Source organism: Falco cherrug, chromosome 1 (genome assembly GCF_023634085.1).
Source record: "Falco cherrug isolate bFalChe1 chromosome 1, bFalChe1.pri, whole genome shotgun sequence".
Classification (NCBI taxonomy): domain Eukaryota; kingdom Metazoa; phylum Chordata; class Aves; order Falconiformes; family Falconidae; genus Falco; species Falco cherrug.
The window spans coordinates 58,746,206-58,758,955 of record NC_073697.1 but is presented as its reverse complement, the minus strand read 5'-3'; the positions used below and the strand labels follow the sequence as shown (position 1 = coordinate 58,758,955).

Below are 12,750 nucleotides of genomic sequence, written 5' to 3'. Positions count from 1 at the left end.
CTGGGGAGGAAACTGGATATGGATACTGACTTCTCCATTTGGCCTGTGAAAAGATTATGGAAGAGACTCTTGACCTGTTTTTCAGTAAGCCTGGGGACATGGGAAGGGTTACATGTAACTGAAAGAAAAATTTTGTTATGCCTGTGTTTTATGAGGGGAAAACAGGATGATCTGAATTTGTCCTGTTAGCCAAAGCAGTCCAGGCAAAAGTCCAGTAATAGATAATGTACACGTCAATTTTATGCTTCTTGACTGGAAATTAGATTGCATTAAAATAATTTGCAATAGCTTGCCAGAGACTACAGATGTGGCTGATAATTTTGGCGATTATGGAATGCTGGTTGGACAAGAGTGACATGTTTTCATTTGGTTAATTATATATGCTGATTGGAGAAATGTGTTGCCAAACTATAAATGCTAGGGAGGTTAAGAATGGCCTGTTGGTAGATCTGAAAACATAATTGTGAATGTGGAACACTTAGTCATTGAGTGGACATATTTTTCTGGTATGGGCTTACTGCTTCCTGACCTCTTGTTCTTGCATTAGTGACCTGGAAGACCATGTTTGAGTAATTTATCAGTAATAGACAAAACCTGGAGCAGTAAGGGAAGTAAATATCTTTCTGTACTGGTGGTGTGAAGCAAGAGGCCTATCATTTCAGCCAAGTCTAAAATTTTGGTGGTGTGCATTGGACTCTCCAGGGCAGTAAGTGTCCCCAGGTTTCTGTCTTTGCCTTCAGGTTTGCGTCTACTGTAAGTGTTCTCCATAGGGTAGCATTTGATTTCACCTATTTCCAGACTACTATCCCCAGCTTGGTAATAGCACATCCCAGTGCCACCAGCCTCCCCTGTTCTCTCAAGACGTGTTCAAAATAAGTAGCTTTGAGACTAGGGCTACAGACAATCATAGACAATTCTGTCTGTCAGATAACCTTGGCAGTACTGTCCTTGCAGGACTGGATCAGAATAGATCAAGAGAATAAGTTATTTTTCTAACAGGTGCAAGATTATGTGTTTGATTATAATCTTGCAAACGTCTAGGTCAAACAATTAGTTTAGGGATCGGAGCTGTGTTTAAAAACTACCAACTTTTTCCTATCTGACTCAATGCATAGTCCCATATGGAATATGTTGCTACAGCTGAAAGGAGTGCCATGGGAATGAGAACAAGTTCCGCCACAGTGAATGTTGCTGAAGTTAACACGCTGTCACCAGAAGAACTGCTTCCCAAACTGTACCCTTACATCTGCTCAAGGCTTTGGCTTTTTTACCCTGGCATCTTGCTACCAGTGAACAGCAGACTTCATTGAGCTGTCTTTCCTTTGGGTATTGTGAATTTGGGAACCCAGCTTGTTAGCTGCTTCACAGCTAACTTGTTCTATCCTTGATTTATACTTTTATTTTTCTGTCTCTCTGGTCCTTAATTAAAGAAAGGGTGCTTCTGGAGGCTGTAAATCAGAACTGCTTTGAACTTGCTGCAGCCGTCTTCGGTCAGCATAGAACATCCCAGTCTTTCTGACTTTCTCATCAGTACCTCTTTCTTGGCACAATGGCCAGCTGCTGTCTCCTTTTAGGATTCACACAGATTATGGGTCTGATCATTTGGTCCTTTTCCCCTCTTTGTCTTCATGATTCAGCTTTGAAAATGGGCATGCAAATACCAGAAGTAGGGAAGCTGCATCTCTTAGGTGTCTGGATTTCTCTCTCTTCCTTTAACTTTTTTTGTTGTTCTAAATTCCAAATAATATGCAGTTAAATTAGTTTTTGAACTAGAGTGGCTCATTAAAAAATGTAACATTTGAGCATGAGGGAAGGGAGAAATTTGCCTTGCTTTCAGTATATCAAATGGCATGGCTGAGTCTGACAGGACTTTTCAAAGACTTCAGCCTTATCTCTGGACATAACGTAATGTTTTTGTTTAATAAACTTCTAATTTGTCTACCAGATAACTGCTACACTTGTTTTTATTATATTCTGTTTTCTGAGATGTCTGGCTGATTAGGTACTGTGAGCATGATGGTAAAAGGAAGGGACAGGGTATCAAAACCTGTGAGGAAGACTCTAAGCTTGTTGGTGAAACTGGTTAATGACAGAAACCCCAGAATGTTGGTGCTCTCTTCTCTTTGTCACGCTTGCCATGCCCTGCAAAACATTTTGGAATAGAGATGCACAGAAGTGTGCACTGTAATACTTACCTATTGTTGTGACATTTATTTTGAAGGGTGGTTTAGAGTTCCTGATCTGTATCGTAGTGTAACTGTAAAGAATTTATTTTTTCTTAATCAAACCAACATGATTCAGTCAATATCTTTACATATTGTGTAATATGTAAAATAATTTTAAAAAATCTACTTAGCTTCAGAAAACTACTTTCAGAGTACAGTGGTACACTAGACAGTGTGTAAAGTATATAAATAATCCTTGAGAAGTCAAGGAATGCAAGAGAAAGGAGGAACTTGAATTGAGGTACTGTATCCCATACTAATCGCTGTTCACAGCACCAGTGTCATCACATTAGGACATTTGGACCAAAGCAGAGGAACTGCAGATGGGAAAAAGAGGAGGGGAAGGGCACCATTACAAGAGCTGGAAGACAGTCGCAGACAAATGTCTCACCAAAAGGGGATGATAAGATAATATTGTTTCCGAGCATTAGAAATCTCTAAAAGGAAAATTTTGTGGTAACTTCTCAGATCAGGCAAGAGGCCACACCAGAGCCCTGTACTGCATCCTGCTGACTCATTCCCAGCAGCCATTCCTGTCTTGGCATTGATGAAGTTAAGGAGCGGGCAGTTGTTCAAAGCAAAAGTCCTCTGAAAGTGTAGTAGAGGGGGAGCAGGAGAAGTGTTTTCAGCAGAAAATATACAATGCATGTGATTACTTTTGTTGGTCTTTTTCCCTATTATATTTAAAAAAAAATGGTTGAGTGTAGCAACTGTTGCTTTCTGTGGATTGACCTCCTCAGATGGCTATGTATATGAGCTGTTAATATATATTGATCTCATCCTGTTTATGTATTGATCTCTATATGATACCTAAACCACTGTATTCAGCAAAGCAGCGGGAAGAAAAAAAGAAACTCAGTGAATCACAATAATTGGGCAGATCGCTTGTAAAAATAGCATACCCAGGGATCCATTACTTAAGGAAGATTGTGTTGAAGCATCTAGTTGCTTTGAAAGACTCTTCCTTAATTCTTGCACTATCATATGTTACAAATCAGCATGCTTTTTCTTGTGAGGAATCCCCTTGGAGCTGCTGCCCATGAACAGTGCGCAGCATCAGCACTCAGATCACACTTGGCGATGGAAAGAGGGAGCTGCTGCAGATGCCCTGGCCACTTTGGGATGCACTGCCTCCTGCCTCCATCACTGGAGGAAGGTCAAGTTAGTACTATGTGGAAGAGAAATTGAAAGATTATGTCAGATCGTCTGTCTTCTCCTTTCTTAAAGCATGGCATGAAATTTGCTGTTCCTATTCATTTGTGGTTTGTTCAGAAGAAGGGTAACTCGACCTTCTTCCCATGGTCCTTCCACCCACTCAGGCTTTGACAGAGGATGTGGGTTCCTGGGATGACAGAAGTGGGGCTTGGCAATCCTCTTACCTGGTTTGGGAGATATCACAGATTTGCTAAATATAGCCTTGCTGTTGCAGCAGACTGTAAGCACAGCTGCTCTGTAATGGGTATCAAATGAATTGTTGGGGTGTTTTATTTTCCATGAAACAAAGCTTGTATTGGCGTGTTTATAAGCGTGTTGTAAATGCCATCAAAATGTGTTTAGGAGTTGAATGTCTCCTGAGGAAAAACTAGAGGGAAGTTTTTTGTTTAAGAAAAAATAAATAAAAAAAGAATCCAACACAGTTAATCCCAATATGTGGCTGTAGCCCCAGGTGAGGGTTCTCCCCCTGAATTCATTCACAACAGCGACAAATGCAGTGTCCTGGAGGAGAGAGAAGACTGACAGGGAACAGAATGCAGATGAGCCTCACAAATTCCTGATTTAAGCTTAGCAACAGCAACAATAAAAAGGAAATCTGTAAATGCAGAAGTACTGATGGTTCATTCTGTTATGGATTATCCTTTTCATGCAAGGAGAATCCACGAAACCTGAAGTGTTGGTAGTTCATCACATCATACCAACAGCCTTCAGCATTGGAAGTGAAGTATTGGCTTTGGGATATTTAAACTGCCACGGGGAAGTTAGGGCGCACCCTTTCCATAGCTTTTTGGTGGCTGAAGAAGTTTGGACTGTTCCTGATATTCCCATGGTTGAATGGTAGTGGTTATGTTGAGGCTGACATACCTTTTTTTAATATGTCAATCCTAACACGTTATAATTAGTAGCAAAAAAATCCTAGATTTTTTTTCTGTAGCTGTAATAATTGTCCTGCTAAGAAAAAACGAGCTTTTACGATCACTTTATTTTTGCTTGTATCCTGCCCACCTCAGAGGAGTTACTAAATAGAAGTGCTCATCTTAGAATATAAATGTTGTCTTAAGCTTACTCCATTATTCAAGCAATGTTTAGTGTAACCCTGTCATTTTCTTATAGTGATCCAGCTGCCAAAGCTCTCTGGGAGTCCTTCATGAACCTCAAACAAAAGGAAGCTGTGATGGAGGCTCGGAGACACCTTGTGGAGGCTGCGAGCAGAGAAAATTTACCTATTAAGATGAACATGGGTGAGTAGTGTGACACAACCTTCCCTACACAGTGGTAATGTGAAAGATGATGTCGGCTCCTTTTCTTCCACTTAACCCTCAGAGAAAACTCACCCCATCCTTGGTTCATCTCCATACTTGACACAGATTTCAGGTGAGCATCGTGGCTACCATAGGGTCATTCTGGTATATAAGTGAGAGGCAGTTGTTTTCTTTGAAATACAACAGTCTTAAAAAGACTCGGAGCAGTGGTGAGGCAATGGAGTTCTATGAAGGATGGTTCTAAAGGCATGCAAATGATGAGCAGTGCTGCTTGCCTTTATTTTGCAAAGCATGAGGATTTGGGTATTCTTAAGAAGTCAGCAGGATTTGTGTCCTGAAAGCAAGCATTGTAATTAGCAGCTGATCTGGTAGAATTTAATCTTGCATATGATTACATAAGTAGTGAGGTTTATGTGAAATAAGGCTGCCTGGCTCAAAAGAGTTTAAGCTGAAAACCACATCTAGGCACGATTTAAACCTGAATTCTTCAAAATATTAGAGATACAGATTATAACATAATGACTTTCAATAGCTTTTTTTTAGAACCTCATTCTCACTATATACCATACTCAGTGAAATGCAGGAACTGATATAACATTAGGCTTATAAAAACTGGTATTGCTCTATACCACAATGATTTTTTGCATTTTATGTACTCTTAAGGCTATTTTACGCTGAACTTTTCATCAAGAGAGAAAGGTCTTAATGGAGTAAGAGTAATAGGCTTTTGTCTGGGACTCCAGAGTAAACTGCCAACATATTGTAGAAGAATTAGATGTACAGCCAACTCATGAACTCTCTAACAACTATAACATTTCATCTATAGTATGGTCTTTACAAATACCTACAGCATGCCTTTAGTAGATTATTAATCAGAAATACTAGATTTCTGCAACAGTAATGCTGTAAGCTGTTTTAAGGAAATAGAAAAGGAACAGCTGTGAGAAGGCTGTTACAAACTTGTCTGAAGGAGGTAAGGCACAGTAAAAAACCAAAATCTTCTGTAATCTTTCACCGATACTCTGTGTGTGAGTATTCACCATAATCACATTAAGAAGCCCCCACTGTTTTTCTATTACATACGCCTTGAAAAATGCTTATGAATGTTGAAGTTCAACTTTGTTTTTGAAGTAATTACTTGCCATCTTTGAGAGGAAACAATCTATCGACCACCTTTGCTGCTTTGTGTGAATGGTTAGATCGGTTGCCCTTTCCTCTGTGTCCCCTTCCTGTGGTATCCAGTGAAGGCTGCAATAACCTGGTTCTTAATTATTGCTTAATAATTAGCTGACACCGAGGGCAGCCTAAGCATCTAACATGTGAGCCCAATATGGTGCTGTATAGAAACATTTGAGAGTTGATCATGAAACAAATTTCTGACTTGTTTTTTGTTGAAGTGTAGCTGTAATTTACTAATGTTTATGGAATTCTGTTATTTATTTTGTGCACATGTATCTTGCGCTAGAGTCATAACAAGTTGTTAACTTTGTAGTTGAACTTCAAAGAGTGAAACAAAATTTAAGGCAATCTTGTAAATGATAAACAGAGATAAAATGAGAAACAAGAAAAGGAGGGCACTACAGTCACACTTCTTATTGAGCCTAAATGCAAAAAACTTGAAACAACCCCAGATGTCACATTGTCCATTGACACATATTTATTAATGACTTTTTAGAACAGATCTACATCTTTACAGCATTCATTGCTCATTCATCATGCTACAGAACATCTTCATTCTCTGTAGGGAAGCTGGAAATTGTGTTGTTTATCAATTGCTGCTTTTGCTGAGAAGGAAAAAAAAATTAGTGGCCTGTTCTGGTCCCAATTCCTATGTTTAGTCAAAAGGCTCCTTCCACTGCAGCTGTGATATGAGGCAGCACTGGCTTGAGAGAAGGGAAATGCTTTCACTCTGCTCTGTGCTTAGACTTGAGGTTTTACAGTTTTACCTCGGGTACTGCCTGTAGCAGAAGATCTTGGTGGATTGCACACTGGTTTTCCCAACACTTAAGGTATATTCTGAGTTTTTTATGACCCTAATACTAAATGACAGAGCTTTTCTAGCATGAACGTTGCCTCTTACTCTCTTTACTAAGACCAGCTGTGTCAGATGGTAAGCGTATTTTCCTTACTACTACTTTTTTGCTTTTTTTCCCTCTGGAAATAAGGAGTGAATTACATTTGAAAGCAAAGCTTTGAATTCCGTTTGGTGTAGCTGAGCCCTCCTGCAGTGGCCACCTGCCTGAAAAACTGCACCATGTGTGACACTGGCAGTGTGGGAGCCCTGTGCAGTGATGGGAAATCTGATCCTATCCTGTTTCCATATTTTCAGTGCAAGGAAAATAAATTCTGTTGTTTTCTGGGCTTTGAAAGGCTGCTTATTACTCTGAGGTGTGCATGTGCTTGCCCACATTACTCTTGCAAGCAAGGTGCCTGACAGCCAATTTTCCTCTTTCTCTGCCTGGCTGCATGTGGCAGGAGCTCCAACAGTTAGCTGTGGGAGGACACACAGCTCAAGATTTTGCTTTCTGATATCTTCTGAATGTGGTCTCCTCCTCCTCCTGCAAGGAAAGGCGTAGGAGAAATGTAGAAGGAGACATGTCCATTCCCCAATGCCCCCAAATGTCTGCAGGCCACTGGGAACTCCATCTTCTCTGGCTGAAATCAGCAAGGGTGGAGAGAGGAGTTCTGAGGAAGGAGAAGAAAGAGAAATAAAGAAAATAAGCAATTTTGGCCATATTTGTTGAGCTGAATAGATTGGAGCACTGCTCTCAGGTGTTCTTGATTTGCATATTCATTTCATTAGCTGTGTCAAGGAAAGTGGTAGTGGGGATGTCTGGAAGTCCTATTGACTGTTTCAGAAGGGATCAGTGTAGAAAGAAGGCGGCTGAAGATGAGCTGGCAACAGGTCATTGAAAATTTTGGGTGAAGCTTTTGAAGCAAGCGCCATTTCAAATTTAAGACCATCTCCACAAAATTTGTAAATAGAGCATGAATCTCTCCTTTTGCTGTAGCTGCTTCATACTCAGGTTCTCAGATGGAACATTAAGTGGTTTTACACCATCTTCAAGGGGGATTTGCCTTTTTTTTTACTGTTTTCTTCCATTTATGCCTGAGGAAACTGCATATTTTGTCTGTCATTTCACTTTGAGTGAAAGAACTATGTTGTTACAAACTTCAGCAAGTGACACAGGCTAGTAAGCTGTCCAGAACTGTTTATTGCAAGCAATTTGAAGTCCTATTTCTTTTTAAAGGCGAATTGCAAGTCTTAGGAAACTGCATCATAGAGGGAGACAAAATGACAAGTTATGGTCCATAAAACAAACTAGAACACAAAACTATGGAGCTACTTTTCCCTTTCCTTACGGAACAAAACCTGAGCTGGATAGCTATGTAGCACATTTGATTTTTCTGAGGTCAGTTCTGGAGGAGGCAGGCAAAGCACTGTGCAGAATTCCAGCCAGCATAAAGGCTTTATGCATGCTACATCCTGTTTACTTACTATTTAATTTGTTCCATCCGTAAATACATAACATGGGTATATGGGTTTTGAAGATCTAATTTCCTGTGGAGTTTAGTAATGCTGCCAGTACTGGCTTTCGGGGAGTATTTGTTTGGTGTTGCTTACTGTGGGCATGCTGACATTAAGCGCCATCTTTACAGGATGAGATAAGTGCACTGAAACCACATTACTAACATAGTAGGTACATTGGAGTTTTGCCTTAACCCTTTTACGTAGATAGATACATTTCCTGGAACAGTATGTGTTTACATGTAAACAGGTGGAGCTGTCTTTTGCCATATGTCCATTGAAATAAAGAAGCATTAAAATATTCTGTATCTTTATATAAATACACACGCAGTCTGTTTAAAAAAAAACAACCAGCACCACTAAAAAACACACACACACTCCAAGAAAACAACAAACAATGCATTTTAAGAACTATATCAGCTGTTTTGCCTCTAGAGGTAGTTCCATTTGTAGGTTGGATACCCAAATGAATGCTGGTCAGTATCTGAGGAAGATGCATATTTGCCAAATTCTGGTCAGATATCCCATTATATAGGTATAAATGTATAGGTGTAAATTATTTTGGCCTGATAAAAATCCTAGCGTTTAAATAAATTTATTTAAAGAATTAAGTCTCCTTTTGAAATGATCTTTATTTGGAAATTTAGAAGATCATTTAAATAGCTTTTTGGTGAGATTTTGTGTGTTCTGCTAAATTCAAGAAAGATTGTAAATAATGGAAAGGGATTACTTCTGCTCAGCTTTTAAAGTATATGACTGCAAGGAGTTCTACTCTGAGACAGCCTGACTTACAGTACGGCAGAAAGGTTGCTGGCTTTTCCATTCATTTACTTCCTGTTCAGTTCTTCATAGGTCTGATGCATATCTTAATCATCTTCTGAACATGGCAGCCCATGAATCTCTTGTTGAAAGCTTTGCTATTAGCATAGTATTTGGCAGTGGTAAAAACCTTGCTATAAATGTTCTTTTGTGGCTTTAGAAACACCCTTGCTCTTCTGTTTGAAAAGAGCACAGTAAACCTTGATTGAGTCTGAATTCTTTCATTGTGTCTTTTTACTGGCCTGGAGACTGATGAAAGCTGAAACATTGGTATAGTAACAAAAACAAAGTGCAGCCTGCTTTTACACAAGCCCTTGTTAGCAGCAGAAAAGCCTTTTCGTTTCTTTCCATTTAACTGTACAAATACAGTTTGAAAGATCAAACTTACAATAAAATTAGCAAAGCCTCAGGGTTTGTGAAATAAAGAGGAATACAGTAACATTCTCTGATGGTCTAGTTTACATGGGTTGAATTGAACTCTAAAATTTGTGTAGAAATAGGAAGACCTGGCATTTTAGCCTGGAGATATGAAATGTTTTGAGTTATAAAAGTACCTTAAAATGGAAGGAAAATAGAGATGAATACCTTATCTAAAACTGTAAAGAATATAAAATACAAAATGTACATTTTTATTTTTTTATTGAAAACTTGCACTGGACTGTAATGGTGTTTAACATGCTATTTATTCTTGACAAGACCAGTGTAAAAATATTAAATACCATCAATTCCTGGGGTAAACTTTAGGTATAAAAGCTACTCACTAAGAAAATGAGCTGTAATAAAGAAGATGAGTACACACATATCTTGCTAGATAAATCAGTTCTGATCTTGGATATCTAAAATCTACCCTGGCCAGCCATTAGGATAATTCTGTGATAGAGACAAGTAGTGAGACAATGTCAGTCTGGGTTTGAGGTCCTTACAGAGGAGGAGAAGGCAGATCATCATTGTAGGGCTCAAAGCAGTCTGCAGGGTGTTTGGATCCCTTCTGCAGCACATCTCTGGTTGAGTGATGGGTACCTGGATAACCACTAGGCTTGGGAGGCACTATGGCCCTTCCTGATGCAGAGAGGAGATCATACTGTAGGCTGTTTTGGGGGATGTTTATGTACATTTTTCTGTGGCCTGTTTACCTGGTCTCCAAACCCATCAGGAAAGCAAGCTGCAGGATCAGTGAGGCAGCAGCCAAAGTCTTCCTCCAGGCATCTTTGTGAAGCAGGAAGCTTCTCGTAGCAACTCAACTGAGACACGCCTGGCTTAGCCCGAGGAGTCCCAGATTCCTGATGGTGGGTCTCACAGTGCTGCTCCAAGGACTCACTGCTGTTCTCGGCATTTTTCCAAGGAGAGGGAATGTTGCTTGTCTCAGACCTGAACTCTTTCCACTGCGCAGCCTGGATCCTGAGCAAGCGGTTCCTGAGTTAAATGAGTCTGCTCTTTGTCTCATCAAAAGTAACAGAAGTCCTGCAGTGTGGGACTATCTAGCCACAAGGATTTGGTTTTTCCAGCATGTTGCAATACTGAGTTCCTGATTTCTCCCTGTAGTGCAACTAATAACATAGTCTTGACCTGAAGCAAATGTTCTCAGTCTCAGTGATGGTCAAATATAACAGATGTTTTGTTGCATCACTCACCCCTGGAGGCGGGAAGGCTTTTTGTTTCTCAGTGCTAAATGTTTTTGAAGAGTTTGAAGTGTTTCTGAAAGTTCTGGTTATATTCCTATTTGGGTGGCTTCTATGTAGGCCTTTGCATTCCCAGGGAAATGCTTTTTGGAGTTAGACTTTCCTGACAGCTCTTGATGGAGATGGTCTTTCTGAATAGTCATGACTGCATTGAGAACTGTAGAAGGAACTTGATATTATGGCTGTTTCACTGTACAGTGTTACACCAGGATGAAGTTCAGGGTTTTGACCCCATTGAGTGTGGTCAGCGTTCATCTAACTAAACAGGTCCCATCTTCTGATAGTTATCTGGTTTTGCCAGTCTAGGACAGATGTGTTGCTTCAAGCTTCAGATGTGCAAAGAGTATGTAGCCTGCTGGTTTTCTTAAGCAACTGAGCTTTTCAGGTCATCTCTGTAACTCATTAGATATAATAGAAAGGATGAAGAATACTGGTATTTCTGCCAACAAACTTCTCTGTTTTTTGGGAGATGTGACAAAATAGCTGAGATGGGGAGGTGTTCAGGAGCAGAAGTTTGTTTTTCATCAGTAAGTGGCACTGCATTTGTGTGTAGTGTTGCTGAGAAGCATTATCAGCTGAGGAACCATCTTTGCACTAATCATTATGCTTCTTTCAGGTTGGATGCTGAGTTCGGGAAAGTGGTGTGCCAATTCATTTGTTTTAGTCTTACCTGCTGGTACACAGAGTAGCATCCCTGAGAGTACAAAACAATTGCTCAAAAGAGAAAACATAGTTCCAGTTATTCTGAGGTATGTTTGTTAGCTGTGATGTCCATGTGCGTGTTCTGCAGTTTGTCCTCTTTCCCTTCTTTTTCAGCCTAGTGTGTGTAGTTGAAAGAAACACGTGTTATGAGGAGCAAGTACCTACGCTCTTCATGGGAATCCTATTCAGGCAACCGGGCTGGGAAATGGATGTTACTGTGGAGGCAACAGTAACATTGTGGCAGAAGTTTGGTGGTAAAAGCAGTGGCAGAAGGCTCATTTTGAGAGCACGGTTTGCATCCTTTCTTATCAAGTGCATCCTAGAGAAAGAATTTTGTATTATGAAGTTGACTGAAAAGCCTTTTCAGCAAACTTGCCCTTTTTGATGACTACCTGCAGCTTAGCACAGAATGAGTGGTATCACAAATATGGATGAATTGTAGAATAATTTCATGTTGGAAGGGATCTGTGGAAGCCTAACCCCTGCTAAAACCAAAGACAGCTAATAGTTAGAATAAATACATTGGACCTTGTTCAGCTGAATTTTGGATATGTTTAAGGATATGGTTTTACAGCCTGTCTGGGTGCCCTGCACCAGTCTTAACTGCCCTTGTGGAGAAAATGTTCTCCTTAATGTACAGTTTGCACTTGCTGCAGTGTATGACCATTCCTGCTTGTCCTCTCACTGTGCACCTCCAAAAAGCCTGACTCTGTGTTCTCTGTAATCACTCATTATAACCTTGAAGACAGTAAGTAGCTCCCCTCCCTGCTGTTATTTCTTGAAACTAACCAAACCCATCTTCTTTAGCCATTATTTGTGCATTGTTTTCTCTAGCCCTGTAAATGATTGTAGTGACCCTTCTCTCGACCTGCTTTAGTGTGTTTTGTACTGTGGAGCACAAAACTTCATACTCCAGATACTGTCTCACAAGTACTAAATAAAAGGTTATAACCACTTCCACCTGCCTGCTGGCTGCGTTTATGCTGATGCCATCTAGTACATGGCTTGCTTCCATCACTGCAAGGTTGTACAAGGTTGTACAGCTGATTCATGTTCAACTTGACAGACACATTTAATCCTGAACTTTAGAGGGATTTAGGTCACAGATCCACTGTTAGACTATTGTAAGTGAAAGAAACACAGAAAAAGTTGAAATAAAGGCTGGAAAAAAGCTTTATGATTGCTGCAAAATAGCATGTTGAATGTGGCAAAAGGCTTGCTAGTGTCTACGGGCTTCCATGAAGCGTGTTCTTAGTGAGTGCTATTGTTTCTACAGTTGAAAAGAGAACTGAAAACTGCTGTGTCCCAAATGTAAAACT

General features: G+C 40.0%; 1 protein-coding gene across 1 annotated transcript in view; it reads left to right on the top strand.

Moving 5' to 3' along the window:
- SCFD2 (sec1 family domain containing 2) overlaps positions 1-12,750 on the top strand; it is a 198,587-nt gene that overhangs the window by 28,537 nt on the left and 157,300 nt on the right. The window contains exon 3 of the mRNA XM_005433630.3: positions 4,554-4,681. Coding sequence (XP_005433687.3) covers positions 4,554-4,681 — 128 coding nt within the window. The remainder of the gene's footprint in view (positions 1-4,553; positions 4,682-12,750) is intronic.